Source organism: Microcaecilia unicolor, chromosome 5 (genome assembly GCF_901765095.1).
Source record: "Microcaecilia unicolor chromosome 5, aMicUni1.1, whole genome shotgun sequence".
Classification (NCBI taxonomy): Eukaryota; Metazoa; Chordata; class Amphibia; order Gymnophiona; family Siphonopidae; genus Microcaecilia; species Microcaecilia unicolor.
This window is the reverse complement of record NC_044035.1, coordinates 251,172,528-251,199,452: the sequence shown is the minus strand read 5'-3', so window position 1 is coordinate 251,199,452 and position 26,925 is coordinate 251,172,528. Positions and strand designations below refer to the sequence as shown.

The 26,925-nt window shown below is 46.7% G+C and overlaps 1 protein-coding gene across 1 annotated transcript in view; it reads right to left on the bottom strand.

Annotated features, from left to right (window-relative positions):
• The window catches only part of POLQ (DNA polymerase theta), a 274,424-nt gene that overhangs the window by 10,407 nt on the left and 237,092 nt on the right, over positions 1-26,925 (bottom strand). Inside the window, 4 exon segments of the mRNA XM_030205030.1 lie at positions 4,231-4,387; positions 16,325-16,449; positions 17,533-17,644; positions 20,257-20,441. Of these exon segments, the coding sequence (XP_030060890.1) occupies positions 4,231-4,387; positions 16,325-16,449; positions 17,533-17,644; positions 20,257-20,441 (579 nt within the window).

Genomic DNA, 26,925 nt, shown 5'->3' with positions numbered 1-26,925 from the left:
TATTATATCATTATTATAACCCAAATAAAACACTCACAACCACAATTAAAAACAGAAAGGAAAGGAGAAAAAGACAGCATAGATAAACTGTTCTTCCATGTCCTCAAACTCATTCATATAGAAAAGCTTTTTGAAATAAGATTTCACAACGTTCCAAAATCGTAAACAGCTTTAAGGTGAGGTTCAAATGGCAAAGGATTCCAAATTATAGGGCCAATGTAACCAAATGCCCATTGTCTGCTATGGACCTGATGCCTTAAACAACAACTAATGTCTAGATCAGCAGATCTGAGCTAGTGTGTCACGAACCCCTAGGAGGTGTGTCATGGGACCAGCCGGTGCAAACAGCAGCGGCTGAGAGGAGAATGTGGCTACAAGAATCCCTATGCTTCGCTCCTTTCCAGGTTGTGCAGGCAGCAAACTGCACTTAGTAGCCTTTCACCTCCAGTGCACAGAGACACCAGAAGAAAAAGCCTGCTATGTCTGGGAAGGAGCATGACATTAAGTTTGTGAAACTGCATCTCCTGCACCAGGCTATGTTTCCAGCTAGTGCTCTTCCCTCCAAGCCATTATCCTGCTGAGGATTGATGCTGCACTTCTTTTTGGAGTGGGGGAAAGACGGAGATGTAGACAGAATTGCTGGACCACAGGGGTGGAAAACAAAGGAGATGGAGACATGGAGTTGCTGGATCATAGGGGTGGGGAGAAAAGGAGAGGGGCTATGAAGCTGCTGGATCATAGGGGGTGGGAGAGGACACACAGCTTTTGGACTATAGGGGTGGAAGGGAAAAGAGGTGACACACAGCTGCTGTACCATAAGGGTGGGAGAGGGAACAGGGTGATGCTGGACAGGAAGATGCTGGGTAACAAGTGTGGGTGAGGGCAACAGGAAATGCTGAGCTACAAGGGTGTAGGGAGGGACTGAGAGGGGAGATGCCAGGTCTCCCATATGGGAGGGGTCATGAGGGTTGCTAAGGAAATAAAAGACAGGATGGTGAGTACATAGAAGTGTAGTAATGGGGAGTAGATGAAAGACAGAAGGGAATAGGAGACCAGGGAAAAGTGGGACAAAAGAAATGGAAGATCTAGGGGGTGAGAGGAGGAGATGAAAAGTTGATAGATAAGAACTATAGATGGAGAACTGAAGAGTGAGAGGGTGAAATTTGAGTGGTCAGGAAGTCAGAAAAGAAAAAGAAGAACTACGGCAGAGACAGATGCAGTGAGGGAATGGGAAGATAGGAGGAAACTGGACAAATAGCTTCCACTTGAAAGAGAGCAGAAGACAGAGAAAAGCAGAAAAGAGAAACTGGGACCAACATAATTGGAAAAATAAAGTGACTAGACAGCAAAGGTAGAAAAAAGTGCTTTATTTTGAATTTAAATTGAATATGTTAGCTTTGGGAAATATGCATCATAGATGTCTGTTTTTATTTCTCTCATGTTGTGATACAAGCCTAGTTTGACTTCTTGGGGTTCTCAGTTCAATTTTTGTCTTCATATTTCTGTTTCTAATTTGTGATCCCTTGTTTTGTATTTGGTGAGGGTCTGTCTGTGTTTTGCATGTGACCAAGGTTTGATATTCTATTTGCATGTAGTTTCTGTCTAGAACTCTGTAGCAGATCCACTTGTTCTGTTTTAACAGTTGTAAGTGTATTGGTGTTCTAGGGCCTTATGTAATATTTGTTGTGGTTTATTCATAGGTAGGGTTCATGTTTGAATCATAGGAATTCATGCTACTGATCTAAATGGGGGAGACCACATCCAAGACTGAAAAGCATTTTTCTACCTTTGCTGACTGCTTCTGCTTACTGATATCAATACCAGAGATAAGTCTACTGTACAGGAGATGGAAAGGTAGAGGAGCGGATCTAAAGATTGCTGGTGAGAGAGAAAAGGAGGAAAAGAAAGGGGATGTGGGGAAGAAAAGCAGCACAGGCAGGAATCGAAGATTGAGGGGGTAATTGAAAAGGAATAATTGGGAAAAATGAGGGGAAGGCTGAAGAGAGAGGATCAATGTGGGGATGATGGTGGAAATAGGTGGAAACTGATTATGAGATCACCTAGTATTTGTTTTGACTGCACGGACTAACTTCAGATCCCTTGCATCTGCTTAAATCTTGAGACCACAGGATCCATTTGCAGCAGTGAAGTGAGCGATCTGGAGGATCTGGCAGATCCAGAAATCTCTGGATCTCACTTTACTGATGTGCAAAAAGAAAAAAAAAAACCAAAACCTTACATGCTGGCAGTTGCACTACCAGAGACTTCTCCTGCAGCAAATCCACTGCCCATGCCTCATTTACTTACTTGCTCCCTCACTATACATGTGATTCTTTGCATTGTTCAATCCCCACTGCTAGAGAAGGTAAAACCAGATCAAGTGGATCTGGCTCCTAACCAGACCTGATAATGGTGGCACTGAATGGGAGTGAGGATGGGGGGGGTGGGTCTTCAGATAAAAGATCCATAACATATTTTGGTAACATGCATATCTTCGATACACAGAGTGGATTATTGAGTTTCCATTTCACTTTTTGTTTCTACATTTGTAATTTGTGGTCAACCAGTCTGTATTTGTAGTGGTCCTGCTATGTTCTGTCTGTATGACAGAGGTGATGTATTTCACTAGTGAACAGAGATCTGTATAAATCTAATGTTAGGTTACCTTGGTGCTTACTACTAAGTATTAGTGTTGCTGTAATATGGCAGATTTGCTACACATATGTTGAGTGGGGCTTTTCTTTAGGCTTTGTATTATTCTTAATGTGCCCGGTACTGGAGCAATTTATGTTGCTGTTACTCAGATAACAGCATAGTAACATAGCATAGTAACATAGTAAATGATGGCAGATAAAGACCTGTAAGGTCCATCCAGTCTGCCCAACAAGATAAACTCATTTTACATGGTATGTGATATTTTATATATATACCAGAGTTTGATTTGTCCTTGCCTTTCTCAGGGCACAGACCATAGAGGTCTGCCCAGTACTGTTCTTGTACTAAGTTCTGAAGTTAACATCGAAGCCCCTTAAAATTTGCACTCCAGCCCATTCCTATCTATTCAGTCACGATCGGGGCGTAGACCGTAGAAGTCTGCCCAGCTCCCGTTTTGTTTCCAATTACCGGCGTCACCACCCAATCTCCGCTAAGATTCCACGGAACCATTCTTTCTAAACAGGATGAGAGTATAGTGATTTCCTTAGAGAAACTGTCCTAGTTCTGCACCTGTGGTTGGCAGGAGAGGATTTTTGTGGATGCAGTGTATATTTAGAAAATTATTACTATTATTGACAGGTGTTACAGCAAGATGCTGTAAAAACCGGATGATCCCATTTTTAAAATGGTACCGTTCAGGAACTGACCATTAAGATCCATTTTAGCAAAATGGGGTTTAGCAAAGATGATAAAGTTGCAATTAGAGTTTTGTGACAAAATAAGCCATATGGCGCAAAGCATTTGCTAGGGAGTTTCCTAACAAAGGTTGGACTAATTTATTTTCAAAGGTCATATTAAATGTTTAAACAATTGTAAAGTATTTTGAAACTATGTAAGGGGTCCCGTTTTTTTCTGGACACTGTGTATATAACCTGAAAGAAGGACAAGATGGAGAGATATGATAGAAATGTTTAAATATCTCTAAATTATTAATTCAAAGGAGAAAGGCCTCTTTCAAAGGAAAAAGTTCTAGAATAAGGGTCACTGAATGAGGGTGAAAAGCGGTAGACTCAGGAGTAATTAAAGAAAAATATTTTTTTCAACAAGAGTAAAGGATGCTTGGAACAGTCTTCCAATGAAGATGGTGGAGATAAGGACAGTATCTGAATTCAAGAAAGCATGGATTAGCACAAAAAGGGAGCAGGAATGGATTGTACAACAAAGCAGTTGGTTTGTATGGACAGGCCAGATGGTCTTTTCCTGGCTTATGTTCTACATTTCTGTAACTTCACACAGATTGATCAATACACTTTACTAGTCTTCAGTCCAGAATTTGTCAGACAGACTTATTATTTAAAAATGTGTTTATGCTCCTCTTGGCTCCCTCAAAGCCCTCCCAACTGCATATTGCTATGTACTGTATTGCCTTCAGCACAGGACAAGTTGAACTCTAAGGACATGAATGAGAGTTAAAAGGTCAATATAATCAAAAGTCTTCATTCAGTGACCTCTCCATACAAATTCTGTGCTGGAACCATAGGGAAAAAGTGATCTAAAATGTGAAATATTAAATACCTGTTTGGCAGGCCTGGATCATATTATTCAGGTGTCCATGGGATTTTGGTTTAGAAGGAAAGGTTTTTTCAAGCTGATTTTGAATGTTCACCATTGCTGTTTTTATGATATCAGCAGCAGAGCCTTGGACCGTTGTGTTTACAGCCTGTCGTTCAGCCTAGGAATGGCAAAAGAAATATTTTAAATCTACTCCTTAACAGAGATATACAATTACAATTTATTCATTTATTAACTTTGTTCAGATAAGTACAAAGACAACAAAATTCATTGTCCTCCAATGGGAATATTAACTCCACCTTCCATCTAATCAGTCTTTATGGATAAATACAGCAAAATTATTTACCTAGAACATTCATTCATTGATAATGGCTCAATGGAGTCATACATGTGGATCATGTGAGCTGGGTTAGCATTCCAGAGAAAACTTATGGATAGGCCTGAGCAAGGACTCGCATGATAACCAACTGCTAGGGAAAGATACAAATTAAAAAACAGGGGAGGAAAGAGGGCTATGTGACCTTACTGAGCTACTGTCACTGGAGAATATGAATGCAATGGAGCTCACATGACACATATATTGAAAACCTCCTGCAAATATTCTAGAAGAGGTGGCAAAATTCTGTGGCCCGAACAGAGTTTTAATAGTATCTGTATGCTTTTTAGGTAGGTCAGACACTTCCTTGACTTTGTCATCAAATAAATTATCTCCATGACAAGGAACATCTGTTAAATGCTCTTGGACAGCAGATTCAAAATTGGAGACCCTGAGCCAGAAAAGACGCCGCATTGCTACTCCTGAGGTGGAAATACATGAAGAGACAGGCCTGCCTTTCAAGATATTTACGACAAATCTAGAAGTTTCCTGTGAAGCTTAAGGAACTCATCAGCCTTTTCAGAAGGAAGGAAGTCTGCAAAGGAGAGAGTACTCTGTATTAGAGATTACGTAAATTGTGGAATAAAGTTGATAATCTAATATACAATTGGTTAGCATTGAAGCCTAAAATGTTCTTCTGCCAAAAGAGTCTAATGTTCTAGCTTCTCTGCCTGGAGGAGCAGAAGAACGAGATCTCACACTGAGTATGTTTTAAAGCAGATCCCAAAACCAAAGAAAGATGGGATAATTCAGTTTTCTCAAACCCTGCGCACTTCTGTATCCTGTACATTGTATCAATTTTCTTTGGAGCAACTTGAACTGTCAGTGGAGCCTCCCAGTTTTTGATCAGAGTATCCTTCATAATTGTATGAAGTGGAACAATGATTCCTTCTCTAGGAGGAGTGTCATAATCTAGAACCTCAAAGAATTCTGAATGAGGTTCTCCCTGTCTCCAATTTGAAAGGTATGACTTGGGCCATCTCATGGACAAAGCCAGGAAAGAATATACTTTCTGGAGGAGACTTACATCTCTCAGGTGGCGGAGAAGGATCAGACGAAATGCCACAGGACTCCTCAACTGAGAGGTCCTGCTCTGTCTCCCAGAACAGGTCTGAGTCTGACTCTTCAAAGTGCTGTTCATGAAAAGTACATGGAAGAGTGTGTCAACTAGAGCATTGACTCTGGGATGAGGTGCGCCAAGGCAGATGATTCTCTGAGGATGGAGAAAGTTCCTCTGCCGATGATGCATGCGTTAGTCGGGTTCCTGGTGCCACCGACGGTCGTGCAGACCCTCTCCTGTGACCGTCTCTCCGATGTATCAAACGGGCTGAAGCTGGCGCAAGCACCCTGTAGGTCTGTATATGCATATGCAGTAGCCCTGAGAGATCTTCTTTGAGCATGGCCCAGATTTCCTCATGTAGAGCAGGTGTTTGTACCAGCTGAGAAAGTGGTGTGGACCCAGCCTTAGTTATAGCCTGTGCAGGCACAGAAGATCTCAAAGGCTCTCAATAAGAAGGAAGCTGGAGAAAAGGAGAGCTGTCACTGCAGCATGGACACTCCCCATGCATTGAGGATGTCAATGCAGGGGAGGTGTTGTCAGAATGCCTGGAGAGAGAACGATAATGATACTTTTTATACTAGATGTCCCTCAATGCACGCAGTACTGAAGAAGATGATGTAGACTCCTTACACTGTTGCATCCACTCGATGTTGCGTCGGTGAATCCTAATCTAATTAGGACAGACAAACAGGACAAATAAGAGATAAGGGAATATTAAAAGTGAGGATGATAAAATAAGGGTTCTGAACAAGTGAATAAGGGTTAGGAGTTAAAAGCATGGAAGGAAAAATGGCTGATACAAGGTTGAAAGGCTTGATGGCCCGGGGAGCTCAAGTAGTCGCGTACCCAAAAATGGTTGATGCATCCCGGGCAAAAGAAGGGCTCAGCGGCCCCAACGGGTGAAAAATGAAAAATAATTTTAAAAATGAATAAGTTGAACAAAATTAATAAAGAAAAAGAAGAATATGAAGAAAACATATCTTAAAAAAAGGGAAGGCACCAAAAGGCAAAAGTTTGACATGCCAAGGAGAGATTAGAAAAACACCTCCAGTGGACACGATTTTTGTACTGCCTTTTGTTTACTATATGTAGTTATAGTTTGGGTTTTTTTGATGCATTTTTATTATGTGTGTTATTTTTGTACTCTGTTCTGGATAAGTGCAGAATATAAATTTTAAAAAATGAAATGAAAAATGGAACCTCTCTGCTCTGTGGAAAACGTTAGACTGCTGGTTCTGCACTTGAGCGTCGGGTGGGAAGGCACCTGTGCATAAGTGGTGGGGGCACTACCTCAAAGTTTCAAATTGACAGTGCACTATTGCAGTGTCCACACTGGTCTCCATGGATACCTGCTTGTCCTCAGATAACAGGTGCTCTCTGTGGACAGAGGGATCCAACAGCTACACATTCCTGCCCTCCCTTCCTGAGGGTGAAGCTAGCTAAGAACTGACTGAGGAGATAGAACACTGCAGGAGCGTAAGAATATCCCTGCTGTCTCAGAGTCTTTTCAGCTCTGGAAGAGGGTACTCAAATTGGAATCATCACTGTGACATCATCCATTGTGTGAATATAGGATCCTGACGTCTATGGAGAACACTCCTTACAGGTATGCAACTACACTTTCAAAACAGACTGCTTGTGATTCAGGAAATGTTAATGTTTAACTCATCTTAAGTAAATATCTACTTAAAGAAAAATTCAAAAATAAAAAGTGAAAACATTTATACTTACATCTCTGCAGGGCCGGACTTAACAAGTGCGGGGCCCTGTGCAGACCAATTTGGTGGGGCCCCATCCTAGCCCCGCCCCTGACCTAGCCCCACCCTAGCTCCACCCATTGATAAGATTATTCAATTTTTAGAAACTTTTTTATTTATGAAATTTCAAATAAAGACAAATGAAGCTAAACTTGTACAGAAAAACTATCACGACCCTCCCCCCAGAAATTATTCAGTTCAAGTCCACTACAATTAGTAGCTCCAATTCTCATAACAAAGGAGAATAAAGGAAAAATATTAATTAAGAAAAGATCCAGTACTTTCAAATTCCCCTATTACTCTGTAACCCATCAAACCAGAGAGGCAACACTGAGATCCCCAAGTAGCCAAAAAAGATGTAAGTGCATAGGTTCCTATTAAAGACAAAACCACAACACATTTAAAGTAGCAAATTTTTCCATAAATCAGCTATATTGGAGATAGACTGACTGTCCTAAATCTAGTCCTCCTGCTCCTGGGTGTGCTGCTTTGAAATCAGCTCCCCCTGCTGCTGCGAAGCTTCCATGAAGAAGGAAGAATTGACTTTTGTATCTGAATGTAACTCGCCTTGAGCTACTGCTGAGAAAGGCGTGCTCTAACATCACATCCCAAAGACTAGTACCACACATAAAGCGAATGCTACATACCTGTAGAAGGTATTCTCCGAGGACAGCAGGCTGATTGTTCTCACTGATGGGTGACGTCCACGGCAGCCCCTCCAATCGGAAACTTCACTAGCAAAGTCCTTTGCTAGCCCTCGCGCGCCCGCGCGCACCGCGCATGCGCGGCCGTCTTCCCGCCCGAAACCGGCTCGAGCCGGCCAGTCCAGTATGTAGCAAGACAATACACTTCAAGGGAAGACACAACTCCAACGGGGAGGCGGGCGGGTTTGTGAGAACAATCAGCCTGCTGTCCTCGGAGAATACCTTCTACAGGTATGTAGCATTCGCTTTCTCCGAGGACAAGCAGGCTGCTTGTTCTCACTGATGGGGTATCCCTAGCCCCCAGGCTCACTCAAAACAACAACATTGGTCAATTGGGCCTCGCAACGGCGAGGACATAACTGAGATTGACCTAAAAAATTTACCAACTAACTGAGAGTGTAGCCTGGAACAGAACAAACAGGGCCCTCGGGGGGTGGAGTTGGATCCTAAAGCCCAAACAGGTTCTGAAGAACTGACTGCCCGAACCGACTGTCACGTCGGGTATCCTGCTGCAGGCAGTAATGAGATGTGAATGTGTGGACAGATGACCACGTCGCAGCTTTGCAAATTTCCTCCATGGTGGCTGACTTCAAGTGGGCTACCGACGCAGCCATGGCTCTAACATTATGAGCCGTGACATGACCCTCAAGAGCCAGCCCAGCCTGGGCGTAAGTGAAGGAAATGCAATCTGCTAGCCAATTGGATATGGTGCGTTTCCCTACAGCCACTCCCCTCTTGTTGGGATCAAAAGAAACAAACAATTGGGCGGACTGTCTGTGGGGCTGTGTCCGCTCCAGATAGAAGGCCAATGCTCTCTTGCAGTCCAATGTGTGCAGCTGACGTTCAGCAGGGCAGGAATGAGGACGGGGAAAGAATGTTGGCAAGACAATTGACTGGTTCAGATGGAACTCCGACACAACCTTTGGCAGAAACTTAGGGTGAGTGCGGAGGACTACTCTGTTGTGATGAAATTTGGTGTAAGGGGCCTGGGCTACCAGGGCCTGAAGCTCACTGACTCTACGAGCCGAAGTAACTGCCACCAAGAAAATGACCTTCCAGGTCAAGTACTTCGGATGGCAGGAATTCAGTGGCTCGAAAGGAGGTTTCATCAGCTGGGTGAGAACGACATTGAGATCCCATGACACTGTAGGAGGCTTGACAGGGGGCTTTGACAAAAGCAAACCTCTCATGAAGCGAACAACTAAAGGCTGTCCTGAGATCGGCTTACCTTCCACTTGGTAATGGTATGCACTGATTGCACTAAGGTGAACCCTTACGGAGTTGGTCTTCAGACCAGACTCAGACAAGTGGAGAAGGTATTCAAGCAGGGTCTGTGTAGGACAAGAGCGAGGATCTAGGGCCTTGCTGTCACACCAGACGGCAAACCTCCTCCAATGAAAGAAGTAGCTTCTCTTAGTGGAGTCTTTCCTGGTAGCAAGCAAGATGCGGGAGACACCCTCTGGCAGACCCAAAGAGGCAAAGTCTACGCCCTCAACATCCAGGCCGTGAGAGCCAGGGACTGGAGGTTGGGATGCAGAAGAGCCCCTTCGTCCTGCGTGATGAGGGTCGGAAAACACTCCAATCTCCACGGTTCTTCGGAGGATAACTCCAGAAGAAGAGGGAACCAGATCTGACGCGGCCAAAAGGGAGCAATCAGAATCATGGTGCCTCGGTCTTGCTTGAGTTTCAACAAAGTCTTCCCCACCAGAGGAATGGGAGGATAAGCATACAGCAGACCTTCCCCCCAATCCAGGAGGAAGGCATCCGACGCCAGTCTGCCGTGGGCCTGAAGCCTGGAACAGAACTGAGGGACCTTGTGGTTCACTTGAGATGCGAAGAGATCCACCAGGGGGGTGCCCCACGCCTGGAAGATCTGTCGCACCACACGGGAATTGAGCGACCACTCGTGAGGTTGCATAATCCTGCTCAACCTGTCGGCCAGACTGTTGTTTACGCCTGCCAGATATGTGGCTTGGAGCACCATGCCTTGACGGCGAGCCCAGAGGCCACATGCTGACGGCTTCCTGACACAGGGGGCGAGATCCGGTGCCCCCCTGCTTGTTGACATAGTACATGGCAACCTGATTGTCTGTCTGAATTTGGATAATTTGGTGGGACAGCCGATCTCTGAAAGCCTTCAGAGCGTTCCAGATCGCTCGCAACTCCAGAAGATTGATCTGTAGATCGCTTTCTTGGAGGGACCACCTTCCTTGGGTGTGAAGCCCATCGACATGAGCTCCCCATCCCAGGAGAGACGCATCCGTGGTCAGCACTTTTTGAGGCTGAGGAATTTGGAAGGGACGTCCCAGAGTCAAATTGGAGCAAATCGTCCACCAATACAGGGATTCGAGAAAACTCGTGGACAGGTGGATCACGTCCTCTAGGCCCCCGGCGGCCTGATACCACTGGGAGGCTAGGGTCCATTGAGCAGATCTCATGTGAAGGCGGGCCATGGGAGTCACATGAACTGTGGAGGCCATGTGGCCCAGCAATCTCAACATCTGCCGAGCTGTGATCTGCTGGGACGCTCGCACCCGCGAGACGAGGGACAACAAGTTGTTGGCCCTCGCCTCTGGGAGATAGGCGCGAGCCGTCCGAGAATCCAGCAGGGCTCCGATGAATTCGAGTTTCTGCACTGGGAGAAGATGGGACTTTGGGTAATTTATCACAAACCCCAGTAGCTCCAGGAGGCGAATAGTCATCTGCATGGACTGCAGGGCTCCTGCCTCGGATGTGTTCTTCACCAGCCAATCGTCGAGATATGGGAACACGTGCACCCCCAGCCTGCGAAGCGCCGCTGCTACCACAGCTAGGCACTTTGTGAACACCCTGGGCGCAGAGGCGAGCCCAAAGGGTAGCACACAGTACTGGAAGTGGCGTGTGCCCAGCTGAAATCGCAGATACTGTCTGTGAGCTGGCAGTATCGGGATGTGTGTGTAGGCATCCTTCAAGTCCAGAGAGCATAGCCAATCGTTTTGCTGAATCATGGGGAGAAGGGTGCCCAGGGAAAGCATCCTGAACTTTTCTTTTACGAGATATTTGTTCAGGGCCCTTAGGTCTAGGATGGGACGCATCCCCCCTGTTTTCTTTTCCACAAGGAAGTACCTGGAATAGAACCCCAGCCCTTCTTGCCCGGATGGCACGGGCTCGACCGCATTGGCGCTGAGAAGGGCGGAGAGTTCCTCTGCAAGTACCTGCTTGTGCTGGAAGCTGTAGGACTGAGCTCCCGGTGGACAATTTGGAGGTTTTGAAGCCAAATTGAGAGTGTATCCTTGCCGGACTATTTGGAGAACCCACTGATCGGAGGTTATGAGAGGCCACCTTTGGTGAAAAGCTTTCAACCTCCCTCCGACAGGCAGGTCGCCCGGCACTGACACTTGGATGTCGGCTATGCTCTGCTGGAGCCAGTCAAAAGCTCGCCCCTTGCTTTTGCTGGGGAGCCGCGGGGCCTTGCTGAGTCGCACGCTGCTGACGAGAGCGAGCGCGCTGGGGCTTAGCCTGGGCCGCAGGCTGTCGGGAAGGAGGATTGTACCTACGCTTGCCAGAAGTATAGGGAACAGTCTTCCTTCCCCCGAAAAATCGTCTACCTGTAGAGGTAGAAGCTGAAGGCTGCCGGCGGGCGAACTTGTCGAATGCGGTGTCCCGCTGGTGGAGAGACTCTACCACCTGCTCGACCTTTTCGCCAAAAATGTTATCCGCACGGCAAGGCGAGTCCGCAATCCGCTGCTGGATTCTATTCTCCAGGTCGGCGGCACGCAGCCATGAGAGCCTGCGCATCACCACACCTTGAGCAGCGGCCCTGGACGCAACATCAAAAGTGTCATAAACTCCTCTGGCCAGGAATTTTCTGCACGCCTTCAGCTGCCTGACCACCTCCTGAAAAGGCTTGGCTTGCTCAGGGGGAAGAGCATCAACCAAGCCCGCCAACTGCCGCACATTATTCTGCATGTGTATGCTCGTGTAGAGCTGGTAAGACTGGATCTTGGACACGAGCATAGAGGAATGGTAGGCCTTCCTCCCAAAGGAGTCTAAGGTTCTAGCGTCCTTGCCCGGGGGCGCCGAAGCATGTTCCCTAGAACTCTTAGCCTTCTTTAGGGCCAAATCCACAACTCCAGAGTCATGAGGCAACTGAGTGCGCATCAGCTCTGGGTCCCCATGGATCCGGTACTGGGACTCGATCTTCTTGGGAATGTGGGGATTAGTTAATGGCTTGGTCCAGTTCGCAAGCAATGTCTTCTTCAGGACATGGTGCAAGGGAACAGTGGACGCTTCCTTAGGTGGAGAAGGATAGTCCAGGAGCTCAAACATTTCAGCCCTGGGCTCGTCCTCCACAACCACCGGGAAGGGGATGGCCGTAGACATCTCCCGGACAAAGGAGGCAAAAGACAGACTCTCGGGAGGAGAAAGCTGTCTCTCAGGAGAGGGAGTGGGATCAGACGGAAGACCCTCAGACTCCTCGTCAGAGAAATATCTGGGATCTTCCTCTTCCTCCCACGAGGCCTCACCCTCGGTGTCAGACACAAGTTCACGGACCTGTGTCTGCAACCTCGCCCTGCTCGACTCCGTGGAACCCCGTCCACGATGGGGGCGTCGAGAGGTAGACTCCCTCGCCCGCATCGGCGAAGCTCCCTCCGCCGACGTAGTCGGGGAGCCTTCCTGGGAGGTGGCCGCGGTCGGTACCGCACGCGGTACCGACGTCGGGGACCTCAACCTGGGCGATGGGCCAGCCGGCGCCACGCTCGACGGTACCGGTGGCGCAAGCACCGCCGGTACCGGAGGGGTAGGGCGCAACAGCTCTCCCAGAATCTCTGGGAGAACGGCCCGGAGGCTCTCGTTTAGAGCGGCTGCAGAGAAAGGCTGAGAGGTCGATGCAGGCGTCGACGTCAGTACCTGTTCCGGGCGTGGAGGCTGTTCCGGGCTGTCCAGAGCGGAGCGCATCGACACCTCCTGAACAGAGGGTGAGCGGTCCTCTCGGTGCCGATGCCTGCTGGGTGCCGAATCCCTCGGCGACCCAGAGCTCTCGGTGCCGACACGGGGAGGAGACCGGTGTCGATGCTTCTTCGATTTCTTCCGAAGCATGTCACCAGAGCTCCCCGGCACCGACGAGGAGGACGTCGAATCCATCCGTCGCTTCCTCGGGGCCGAGACTGAAGAAGGTCGATCTCGGGGGGGCTGTACCGCAGGAGCCCTCAGGGTAGGAGGAGACCCACCCGAGGGCTCACCGCCACCAGCAGGGGAATGGACAGCCCTCACCTGCACTCCACCCGATGCACCACCGTCCGACGACATCAGCAGACGAGGTCCTGGTACCACCGACGTCGATGCAGCTATCCGATGTCTCGGCGCCGATGCAGAGGCCCGATGCCTCGATGCAGGGGCGGCCGAGGAAGATGGTCTGGACGCTCACGACGTCGATGCACTCGAAGATCCCGGTGCCGATGCCGACGAAGAGCCCGAGAACAACACGTTCCACTGGGCTAGTCTCGCTACCTGAGTCCGCCTTTGAAGCAGGGAACACAGACTGCAGTTCTGAGGGCGGTGCTCGGCCCCCAGACACTGAAGACACGACGAGTGTCGATCAGTGAGCGAGATAACCCGGGCGCACTGGGTGCACTTCTTGAAGCCGCTGGAAGGCTTCGATGTCATGGGCGGAAAAATCACGCCGGCGAAATCAAAAGCCGAAATGGCGAAATTTGAAGCACCAAATTTAGAGGGAGAAAAAATCTCGACCGAGGCCGAAAAGAGGCCTACCCCGACGACGAAAGAAAACTTACCGGGGCAAAAAAGCTGGAAGTACGGGAGGATTTACACGAAACCCGGCGGGGGGTTTCCGGAGCACTTCCCGACTAGGACAAAGCTTTCCCGAAGGAAAAAAACACGTTCAAAACAAATTGGACGCGCGAGGTCGACTTTCCGGGGCTCGACACGGCGAAAACACGACCGTACCGAGTGCGGACAAAAGAAGACTGGCCGGCTCGAGCCGGTTTCGGGCGGGAAGACGGCCGCGCATGCGCGGTGCGCGCGGGCGCGCGAGGGCTAGCAAAGGACTTTGCTAGTGAAGTTTCCGATTGGAGGGGCTGCCGTGGACGTCACCCATCAGTGAGAACAAGCAGCCTGCTTGTCCTCGGAGAATATAATATATAATAAAGTGATATAAAACACAAAAAATGTCCTTAGGACCTAAAGAACAATTCTACAATACCATAATAGCACTAACTTCCAGGAATCACACAGCAAGGGCAGCAGCATAAACAATGCAATATCAATATTGGAAAACTAAACAAGCCGGATTAGATCAGCCCTACATAGACATTCAGTGTTAACAGAATACCTGGTCTTTCACACATACAGAACACGGATAGACCCTTACCAGGTATAGAATAAGTAACCATGAACTAAAAATAGAACTATGTAGACAAAAATGCTTATGGATTAATTTACAGCAATATAACTAGGCATACCTCAGATGTACAGTCATATGTAAAATATTTAAATTTTCTTGAACCCATATTCTTAAAAATACACTATGATTTTAAGAACTTCTGAAATTAAACCAAACCCCAAGAAACTAGACTCTCCAATGAATGCAACACTAAAATATATACCAAAATGTAAAGATAGCAGATGTAAATTTTAAAATGACATATTCCAATCACATTACAAATTAATAAATAAAAATAAAGCAAAAAAATGGAAATAAGGCATTTCTTCTTTCCCCCTTCCATCTAGCGTATCCCCCTCTCCCCATTCATCCAGTGCCCCCCAATCTCCCATTCCAACCAATGTGTCTCCTCTCTCCCCCTTCCGTGTCTCCCTTTCTGTCTCCTCTCCCCCTTCCATCTAGCATGTCCCCACTCCTCCCCTTCCATCCAGCATGTCCCCTCTCTCTCCTCCATTCAGCTTCTCCCCTTCTATATCTCTACTTACATACAGCTTTTCCCACCTCTCCCATCTTCCATCCAGCATGCCTCCTCTCTCCCTCTTCCATCCAGCATGTCCTCTTTGTCTCCCTCTTTCAATCAGCATGTCCCCTCTCTCCCCTCTGTCACACGATCTTTCATCCAGTGTTTCTCTCTTTCTTTCTTTCTTTCTTTCTTCCCTCCATCCAACATCTCCCACTCCCTCCTCCTTCCATTCAGCGTTTTCTCTCTCTCTTTATCCTTCGGTCTCTCCCCTGTCTCTCTCTTCTTATTCACCCTGTCCACCAGTGTCTCAGTGTCCCTGTCTTTACCCTCCCTCTATAGTCAGCATCTTTCCGCTTGCCCTATGCTCCCTTCCATGGTCTGCATTTCCTGTTTATGTTCCTGTTCCTTTCCATGTCCAGCTTTTCTCTCTTCTCTACCCTCTGTACCCCCACCCTTGGTCCAGCCTCTCTCCCTCCCTCACTCATAGTCCAGCATGTCTCCTCCTGATCCAGTATGTCTCTTCTCTCCACCAATCCACCCAGACCAGCATTTCTCCACATCTTCCACCTCCCCTTTGCTCCAGCAGGTCTCTCTTGTTTCCTTCCCTCTGTTTCCCCTATCTCTCTCTCAAAATCACTGAGAAATTAGGACTTACCAGCTGCTGCTGGTGCTGCTATTTTCTCTTTAGTCCATCACCAGACCAGTGCAGCAGAACCAGGCTGTAGGTGTGCCCTCCACTACAACGCAGCCCGCCCTTGAGGAAGGAAGTTGACTGTGTCGCGGCGGGCTGCACATCGCGGGGGTGGGCGGGATCACGCACCGCATCAGCGGTCAGGAGGTGTCACGGGGTGACAGAGTGCGTAGTGGCGCTGGGAGCGCAGAAGTCAGGCACCAGCAGTCTCATCTGGCGGGTCTGGCGGCAGCGGGACTCGGAGCACCGCAGAACTGTCGAAGGCAGCACCCGGAGGCCGGACCAGGATGGAGGAGGCGGAGTCTAGGCGCGCCGCGCCAGGCCCCCCTAAGCGCGAGGCCCTATGCGGCCGCCTCGGTCTAAGACCGGCCCTGCATCTCTGCATAAAACAGTATGTTTAATGCTCATTGTCACAAGAGTTCACTTTCTACCAATCCTCAGTGTCATGTGATGGATAGCTACTTCAATAATAATATTTTTCTTTCTTTCACACTAGATGCCATTATAGGGTAAGCTGAATATATTGAGCTTATTCATTTGACTACGAGCCCTTCCACATTCCCATACTTCTTCCCTTTGTAAAGAGATCTTCTATGCTACGTACGTGTGCTCTAAGATAGGGTTTGGAGTCCTTAATCGCAGGTAGGTACCTCCGTCTTCCCAGGATAGTCTGAACGAAACCATTCCTACTACAATTCTTTACTGTATCCTTCAAAAACTTCTGAACACCTAAAAGACAAATGAAGAAATTAGAAGGGGGAAAAAAGGGACATCTGTGTAACTGGTTTACAAACCCAGCCTTAAAGATGTGGACCAGAGCAGTACCGAGGTAACTGAAGAGGTGTCATATGCTAAAGCATGATAAGAAAAGGAATAATGAGCTACCATCATGAAGCAGACAGAGCTCTCCAACCAATTAAATTTTGCTGAGTAGCCTGATGTGAAGCACAAAGGCTGTAGATTCAAATTTTGAGACCCTAAGTTGGACCACAGGCTTAGCATTCTACCTTGCTGCAACAAATATAAAACCATCACAATGTACCTGGAAAAAAATAAGAAGAGAAGAAGGAAGGACAAACACAACTGGTTTCAAGGAAGACAGGGAAACACAGATTGATTTGCATATACTGCCTCCATTGTATACATATCTCTTCATGTATATTCACTGTGGATATCCTGAAAACCTGACTGGCAAGAGGGTACTCCAGGACCGACTTAGGAAGCACTGCCCTAAGACAGTCTTCCACATGTAGTTGTGCTCTTACAAGTATTTCCCTGTCTTCCTTGAAACACTGGCTAGTGAGTACAACAGCCAACTGTGAAACAAGGAAGCCAACTCGAGTACAAATTAGATTGTATGCCCTCTGGGGCAATGATCTACCTACTGTATTTGATTTGTATCACACTTAGACTACCTTTCCTTTAGAAAGGTAACTAAATAAAAAGGAGAAAAAGGCTAAGAACAGACAACTTAGAATCATTATGGGGCTATATTTTTGACAAGGTCTTAAAATGTAAGACACAAATATGATGAGAAAACAGGAGACTGGATTAATGTGGAGAGAGAAAAAGTACTGAGCAAAGAGACATGAAGAGCTCCTACCCCACTGCTCAAAGAGCTCAATGATTTTGGACTAACTTGAAAAGATATAGCTCAGGAAATTTACTTAGCACATAAAAAAAGGTTTCAAAGAATCTAACAGTATGAAACGTACATCATTTATATTCATTTGAAAACATATAATATGAATGCATTAAAATCAAGGCTGAAAGTGACCTTGGGATACATCTGCAGTTCTGTGGCCCCTTTACCTGTGTATCTGGATTTAAAGGATTCAATATAGCAAGCAGCATCATTCTCCTCAATGCCCATCTGCTCCCCAAGGGATTTGGCTCCCATTCCATAGATTATTCCATAGCAAATCTGTCATGGGAAGAAATCATCATGTTGACTACATAATCAACAATTGAATGAAGATTACAGTTAAAGGCATCACAAGTCTCAGCCAGCAAACCACCAAAAGCAGCCTTCTTACTCTTTTACTAATGATACATTATACTCCTTTGAATAAAAAAATAAAATAAAACTGCAGTGATAAATCAATCAGCCATTCACAAAACATATTTTGCTATAGTTTTATAACTAAGGATTCACTATAATAAAGTAACGTGGAGGGGCATAATCGAACGTCGCCAGCCAAATAGATCGCCGGTGATCTATGTTGGCGGCGGCGCTACAGCTGGCTGGAACCGTATTATCGAAAAAGATGGCCGGCCATCTTTTTTTCGATAATACGGTTTAGCCCGGCCAAATGCCTTTGAGTTCGCCGGGTTTGAGATGGCCGGGTTTGTTTTTCAGCGATAATAGAAAGTTATGTCGGCCATCTCAAACCCCGGCCAAATTCAAGGCATTTGGCCATGGGAGGAGCCAGCATTTTTAGTGCACTGGCCCCCCTGACATGCCAGGACACCAACCAGCCACCCTAGGGGTCACTGCGCTGGACTTCAGAAAAGCTCCCATGTGCATAGCTCCCTTACTTTGGGAGCTGAGCCCCCCCAAACCCACTACCCACAAATGTACTGCACCCACTAAAATTGCTCCAGGGACCTGCATACAGCCTCTAGGACTTATTGCTGCTGTATAACTTTGGCACACCAGTTCACACCTGAAGACTATCATCTGAAAAAGTCCTTTCTTGAAATAACCACGTTTACTCACAGTTAACTGCAGATCAGAGTCCCCTGGTACTAAGATTAGCAGTAGGTCAGAGCAGGCACAATGGTGTACAATGCCCTCTTTCAGCACCATTCAAGGTAAGAACTACGTTCTCTAATGTGGGTAACACAGGAAAGGGAACTAAAACTGGCTTACAAAAATGGCCACTACTGCATGGACTACAACAGGAAACAAAACAGGGCACACTCTGACCCAGTTAGCAGGGGGGAAAGCACCATGGGAGTAGAGCCCAGTACCCTACACCCACCACAATGCATTGCTAATGTGACTCTGCAGGGCACCTAACAGAAAAGGTGTCACACTCACCCGACAGCCACATCGCAACCAGGGAAAAGCTGTCGGAGGATAGAACACATTCTGCTGTCATGGAGGTGGGTACGGCATTTGAGGCTGACATACAGGCTGGCAAAAAAGGTTTTTAGTTTTATTTTTTTAGTATGGAAGGGGCTTGGTGACCACTGGGGGAGTATGGGGAGGTCCATCCCCCATTCCCTTCAGTGGTCATCTGGTCAGTTGGGGCACCTTTTTGAGGCTTGGTTGTGAAAATAAAAGGACCAAGTAAACCCGGCGAAATACTGCTTAACGCCGCTTTTTTTTTTTCATTATCGGCGAAAGCTGGCCATCTGGTAGCCACGCCCATGCCCGCCCATGTCCCACCTTCGCTAATCTACCGACACGCCCCCTTGAACTTTCGCCGGCGAAGCGATGGGAAAGCGGCGATGCTGTCTAAAATGCCGCTTTCGATTATACCGATTTCGCCGCTTTTAAGAAATCGCCGGCCATCTCCCGATTTGTGTTGGAAGATAGCCGGCAATCACTTTCGATTATAAGCTGGATAGTAACATAGTAAATGACGGCAGATAAAGACCTGTACGGTCCATCCAGTCTGCCCAACAAGATAAACTCATTTACATGGTATGTGATACTTTATATGTATACCCGAGTTTGATTTGTCCTTGCCTTTCTCAGTGCACAGACCGTAGAAATCTGCCCAGCACTGTTCTTGTACTAAGTTCTGAAGCTAACATCGAAGCCACTTAAAATTTAGTGATAAACCATTTCCATTTCCTTTGAATACTCTTCACCTTGAGATTGCTTCCCATCCATTCGATGATCAGTAAACATAAAGGGAGTAAGTCAAGTATCTTTAAAATTATATATGGTGAAGGTACTGTCAGTCTGCCAGGGTTCTTGAGGCAAAAGACATGCAAAGATGGTTTTCTTTGCATGCAGAGCAGGGAAGACTGCACTTGAATTGAATATCCCTGGATATGACACATACAAATGAACTGAACTTTGTTAATGAAAACTAAAATGGCAGCAAAGTCCATCAGATAAGAAATTTTAGAGATTTGGACAAAGATACAAGAGTGAATAATTCTTTTTAATGAAATGAAATACATATGTATAGATTTCTGGAAAAAAAAATAGGGGAAATAAGAAAAACCTAAATGCAACTGTTAATCAAGCATCATCACAGACCCAAAATATAAGATCAAAACAAAATTTCATGGAAAGCATCATAAAAATATATGGAACCCAGGCATCCACTTTGCTCTCTTCCCACATTATCAAAAAGTTAATTTTGCAATTTTTGTTAAGCCTTTCTGAGAAGTAGTAACAAATGATACAAAAGGCTAGAGTCAGAGGAGCTTAACTAAAGTTTGCAAAAGGACTTTGATGGGCTTTCATTTTTAACATGAACTAACAAATCAGAACTCAAAAGGTAGAGAATTACAGCAATTCAGCAGTATTATCGTTAATACATGATCTTCACATCTGTTGTATCACAAGAGTACCTGCTTAGCCTGTTGCCTGATCTCTTCACCAACAGATTCAAGCTCTATCATCTTCCACTCAGCAGCGATACTCTTAAAGACATCTGTTCCACTATTGAGGACCTGAATGAGCCGGCGGTCCCGAGACAAGTGAGCCAGGATTCTCAGCTCAAGCTGAGAGTAGTCAGCAGCTAGGATCAAGCCACCTCCAATAAAAAATGAAGAGATTTCAATGACATGCAACAGCAGTACATTTCAGCTGATGTAGTTTAGAAGGACAATCTCTACAATTCTCAAACTTAAAGTAAAAAACAAAGTTTAAAAAGCTCAGTAACTTACATCCAGTGCTGCTTTTTTGGAAAAGCTTCCATTCTAGCAGGCCTAAATTTATGGGCTTAAGAACAGATTTTGTAAAGGTCGATATGAAACTTCAATAGGTTAGAAAAGCAAAGTTACTCACCTGTAGCAGGTTTTATCCAAGGGCAGCAGGCCAAGTATTCTCACCTCATCCAACAGAGCCCAGTGTGGATGCTGACTAGCAAGAATAACAGCGCTGGTGCCTTCCTGCCAGTGGCGTACCAAGGGCAGGGCGGTCCGCCCCGGGTGTCAGCGGGTGGGGGGATGCTCCGCTGGCGCCTCAGTCCCCACCTGCCTACCAGCTCCGTGTCGCCAGATGACCCTCTTCTCCTGCCACCCGGCACCTGACCCAGCCTTTTAAAAAAAACTATGAAGCGGCGGTGCGGCGCCTCGCATCTGCTCTGGGTGTAAAGGAAGAAAAATCGCCTCGTCGGCCGGCTTTCCCTCACTGTGTCCCGCCCTCGCGGAAATAGGAAGTTACAACAGAGGGTGGGACACAGTGAGGGAAGGATGGCCGACGAGGCGATTTTTCTTCCTTTACACGCAGAGCAGATGCGAGGCGCCGCACCGCCGCTTCACGGATTTTTTTTTAAAGGCTGGGTCAGGTGCCGGGTGGCAGGAGAAGAGGGTCGTCTGGCGACGGAGCTGGTAGGCAGGTGGACACTGGGTCAGGGAGGGGGCTCAGATGGGAGGAGGGGGGCTCAGATGGGAGAAGGGGACTGGGTCGGGGAGGGAGGACTCAGATGGGAGAAGGGGGGCTGGAACTGGGGTCTGAGAAGGGAGCAGGAGGGAGAATGGGGCTATGCCTGGGACAGGTGGGAGAATGGTTCTGGGGCTGAAAAGGGGGGGGCCCTAATGCAAAGCATGTGGATGAAGGGGACTGGAACTGTGGGTTGAAAAGGAGGGTAGGTGGGATAAGGGGACCAGTAATGGAACTGAGGGCTGAAAAGGGGCAGGGGCTGAAACTGTGGGGACTGGGGGCTGAAAAGGGGACAGGGAGAAGTGGCTGGGGCTGAAGCTCGGCACTGGTGGGAGAAAAGGGCTGGGGCTGAAACTGGGGACTGGTGTGGGGACTGGGGGCTAAAAAGGGGGGACAGGGAGAAGTGGCTGGGACTGAAGCTCGGGACTGGTGGGAGAAAAGGGCTGGGGCTAAAACTGGGGACTGATGGGATAGTGGAGCTGAAAATGGGGGCCGAAAAGAGGGGGCAGAGAGAGAGGGCAGACCCTGGATGGATGGGAGAGGGAGGACAAATGGTAGACTGAAGGGGCACAGAGAAAGGGCAGACAGTGGATGGAAGGGGCAGAGAGAGAGGGCAGACGGTGGATGGAAGGGGCAGAGAGAGAGGGCAGACGGTGGATGGAAGGGGACGATAGAGGGCAGATGGTGGATGGAAGGGAGAGAGAGGGCAGACAGTGGATGGAAAGGGCAGGGAGAGAGGGCAGACATTGGATGGAGGGGACAGCAGAGAGGGCAGACACTGGATGGCAGAGAGAGAGCAAAGACAGATTCTGGATGGAAGGAAGACAGTGAAAAGAAGAAAGCAGAAACCAGAGACAACAAACTGTAAATAAAATATATGTTTTTATTTTTTTGCTTTAGGATAAAAATAATATTGTAGCTGTGTTAATAAATGTTTATAAATAGAACATGTAAATAAGGTAATCTTTTTATTGGACTAATTTTAATACATTTTACTTTTGGAGACCAAAACCCCCTTCCTCAGGTCAGGATAGGATACTGTACCATACTGTATTGACCTGAGGAAGGAGGTTTTGGCCTCTGAAAGCTAAATGTATTAGAAATAAAACAATATCATTTTATTGGACTATTTGTTAATTTGTAAAGTGGTGATTGGTATTTGTTAGTTTTTTCAAATTTACATCTGCTGTTTTTATATTTTGCATAGTACTAGGGGACATTTTCTGTTTCTGTGGTGTTGCATTGTATGCAGAGTCTGGCATCTTGGGGGTTCAATTTAATTTTTGTCTAAATAGAAAGTTTATGATTACTTATTCTATAGTGGATTAGGGTGTATCTGTGTTTGTGAAAAAGACATGGCTTTCAGTTGGCATTGACTGTGCAGGATCGACGATCTGTATTATTCTGACTGGTTTCGTTTTACAATAGGTGAATTGATGTTCTAGTGCTCACTGTAGTGTTTAAGATGCTTTCCTTTTCCTTGTGTGACTCATAGAAATGACTGCTTATGGTATGGTAGAATTGCTCTATAGGTCCTGAGTGTTTTGTATTTTCGGTATGCCTAGTACTGGATTTTGGAGGGGGGTGTTAAAAAATGACCAGCCCCGGGTGTCAACTACCCCAGGTACGCCACTGCTTCCTGCCCAACATGCGAGTGTGGGTTCCTCAGTCATTTTTAAAAAGCTAAAGAATGCTACTCCAAGGGGAGGTGGTAGAATATGTGAGAAAATTTGTCTTGCTGTCCTCAGAGAACACCTGCTACAGATGAGTAAATTGCTTTCTCCAAGGACAATCAGACCATTTTATTCTCACAGCTGGGAATTCCTACCTACCAGGCTCACCAAAAACAATGCTAAGAGCATAGGGACTCGAAATGTCGATGCCTCAAAGTCAATTAACCTGAAACTACTTACACACTAGTTGTGAAGGTGCAGCTTAGGGTGGGTGGAGTTAGATTCTAGACACTGAACAAATTCTTCAGGACTATCTGCCCAAATCGGTTATCACTTCAGGTATTCTGCTCAAGGCAATAATGAGATGTGAATGTGTGGACCAATGACCATGTTTTTACTACTACTACTTATTATTTCTAGAACACTACTCAACATGTGCAGCGCTGTACACTTGAACATGAAGAGACAGTCTATGCTCAACAAAGCTTACAATCTAACCAGGACAGACAAACAGGACAAATAAGGGATAAGGGATTTATTAAGGTGGAAATGATGAGACAGGGAGGATGAGTGTGTACGAGGAAAAGATAAGAAGCTCAGACTTGATTAACTTTAGTTTCAGATGGCAATGAGACATCCAGGCAGCAGTGTCAGACAGGTAGGCTGAGGCCTGGATTCCTGCTGAAATTTCTGGTGAGGAGAGGTAGATCTGGGAGTCATCAGCATAAAGGTTAAACTGAAAACCATGGGATAAGGTCAGAGCACCAAGGGAAGAAGTATAGATGGAGAAAAGAAGAGGTCTCAGGACAGAGCCCTGAGGTACACCAACCAATAGTGGGATAGAAGTGGAAGAGGATCCACCAGAGTATACACTAAAAGTGCGATGGGAGAGATGAGAAGAAAACCAGGAAAGAAGAGAGCCCTGAAATCCAAGTGAGGACAACATATCAAGGCGTAGGCGGTGATCAACAGTGCCAAAAGCAGCAGATAGATCAAGAAGGATGAGGACAGAATAGAGACCTTTGGATCTGGCTAGGAACAGGTCATTAGAGACTTTAGCAAGGGCTGTTTCAGTTGAAAGAAGAGAGCAAAAGCCAGAATGAAGTGGATCAAGACTATCTTGAGATGAAAGAAAGTCAAGACAATGGCAGTGAACAGCACATTCAAGTATCTTGGATAGGAAAGGGAGAAGGGAAATGGAGCGATAGTTGGAAGGAAAGGTAGGGTCCAATGAAGGTTTTTTGAGGAGTGGTGTAACTACAGCATGTTTGAAGGTATCTGGAACAGTTGCAGTGGAAAATGAAAGATTGAGGATATGACAGATAGAAGGGGTGGCAATAGGAGAGATAGTGCTAAGTAGATGGGTGGGAACAGGATCAGAGGAAAAGGTAGTTAGTTTGGAGGAGGAAAGAAAATGTGCAGTTTCCTCTTCAGTGATTTCAGAAAAGGAAGCAGGGGTTGAAAGAAGGTTGAGAGAATGGACTGAGGGAAGGAGAGAGGTGGAGGTGACTTGGTTGAGAATTAAAGGTCAATCTTGTGACCCTAATCATGAAAGTACTCAGCCAGAGTCTGGGGAAAAAGTGAAGGGGGAGTTGGAGGTGAAGGCACTTTGAGGAGAGAGTTCAGTGCGGCAAAGAGATGTTGAGGGTTTGAGCCAAGAGAGTTTGTCAACTGAATGTAGTAGTCCTGTTTGGCAAGCGAAAGAGAGGTCAGCAAGAATATGAAATGTATGAAGTCAGCATGGGCATGAGACTTCAGCCAAAGGTGCTCGGCAAATCGGGCACAGAAACATAGATAGCAGATTCTAGTGGTCAGCCAAGGCTGGGATTTGGTACACCTTACAGAATGGAGAATGGGAGGAGTGAGAGTATCCAGAGCAGATGAGAGAATAGTATATTATAGGAAGAGACAGACTTGGATAACATAGTGGTTGACAAGAGGTTTGAAACACTGGAGGACTGAGTAGAAGAGTCAATAGCCTGAAGATTCCTAAATGTATTGGTGGAGATTGGATGGGGACTTGGGGGAAGGGTGTTTAAGTGTTGAAGTTATCAGATGATGATCAGAGAGGTGGGGAGGGTGTTTAAGTGTGAAAGCTATCAGATGATGGTCAGAGAGGGGAAGAGCTGAGGCGCAGAAACTGGAGCGTGAGCAGTTGGAGAAGATAAGATCAAGACAGCGGACATTCTGTTGAGTAGGGGTAGTGGAGCACAGCTAACGACTGAAAGAGGATGTTAAGGTGAGAAACTGAGAAGCATAAGAGTCAGAGGGACCATTAGCATGAATGTTAACATCTCCAAGAATAAGGGAAGGAGATGAAGGTTCAAGAAAGAAGGAAGCCAGGAGTCAAAAAAAGGAAGAAAGGAATTTAGCAGGGAGTTGATAAATGACTGCTACTTGGAGAGGTAGAGGAGTGAATAGATGGATGGAGTGGACTTCAAAGGAAGAAAAGCAGTGAGACTGATGTGGAACAGGAGGTTGAAATCTACCAGAGGGTGAGAGTAGTAGCCCGATACCACTTCCACGGGCAACCGGGCAAGGAATATCAGAGAAAAGGTAACCTCCATGACACAGGGCCATAGCTGAAGCAGAGGCTTCAGGGCAAAGCCAAGTCTCGGGACAAGCAAATGGAAAGTACGAGAGATAAAGAGGTTGTGGATGTAGGAAAGTTTGTTACAGAGTGGGCATTCTACAGAGCACATGAGAAAGGTAGGAAAGAAGGGGGAGGAGAGGAACAGAAATTAGACTGGAGGCATAACAACAGCAACAAAGATGAGATAGAATGGAAATGGTTGAATAAAAGCAAGGAAATGTTGAAGGTTGAAAGCTGAGAAGGAGAAGACAAAAGGGATAGTGAGATAATGAAAGAAGAAAGCGGGCAATGTGTTCCCATGGTATACAGTGGTTTCAGATGGAGAAAGAGATTGGGAAGGGAGAGTACCAAGAAAATAAAATGTACTGGAGCCATAAGAAATAGCAGAGAGAAAATACAAATAGTATAGAGAAAATGTTTTGCGTACCATTAGGCAAGCGGCAACTGGAGCAGAGGCCCTGGGTGGATCTGGGAGTCACCCCGGAGAAGGCTGTGAGGGTATATGCGTATGAGCTGCAAGTCCTCCACAGTGCCTGGAAGGTAGCAGGTGGGACCGCTGGGCACCTGGAGTGAAGGCACTGGGTGGATCAGGGTGGACCTAGAGTCACCCCAGAAAAGGCTGCGAGGATACGCGGACGAGCTGCAAGTGCTCCACAGTGCCTGGAAGGCAACTGGTGGGAGTCCTGGGCACCTGGAGCGGAGGCCCTGAATGGATCGGGTGGACCTGGAAGTCACCCCGGAGAAGACTGTGAGAATATGCAGACAGACTGCAAATCTTCCACAGTGCCTGGAAGGCAGCTGGTGGGAGAGCTGGGCACCTGGAACGGAGGCCCTGGGTGGATCGGTGTGAACCTTGGAGTCACCCTGACGAAGGCTGTGAGATAAGAAGACAGGCTGCAAGTCCTCCACAGCGCCATCCTCTCTTTGCTTTTGAGTTTGAAGGAGAGCCCCAAATTGGTGAGTAGTATACGACTGCAAGAACTGCATTATACGTTTTTGTTACTTATGTATATCCATCCTTCCAAGGCAAAAAAGATGGGTATGCCCACAACGGGCACCTGTCTGAAATGTGGCATCCTAATGCTACCTATCGCCATGTTGTTTGGGATTGCTCACCCATTCATGCCTTCTGGAACAGGATTTGGATATTTCTGAGATAGTTTATAGGAAGCTTTGGGAAGCTACACCACGAATGTGTATTTTGGATGATATCACTGGTGGTGTTGAGGGTACTCATAAAATTGTACTTTTTCTGCAGAAGGCATCCCTAATGGTCAATCGCTCTATACGGTTACAATAGATTTATCCAACTCCTCCTACTTTAACGCAATGGAAAAATCTTATGCATGAACTACTTACTATGGAGC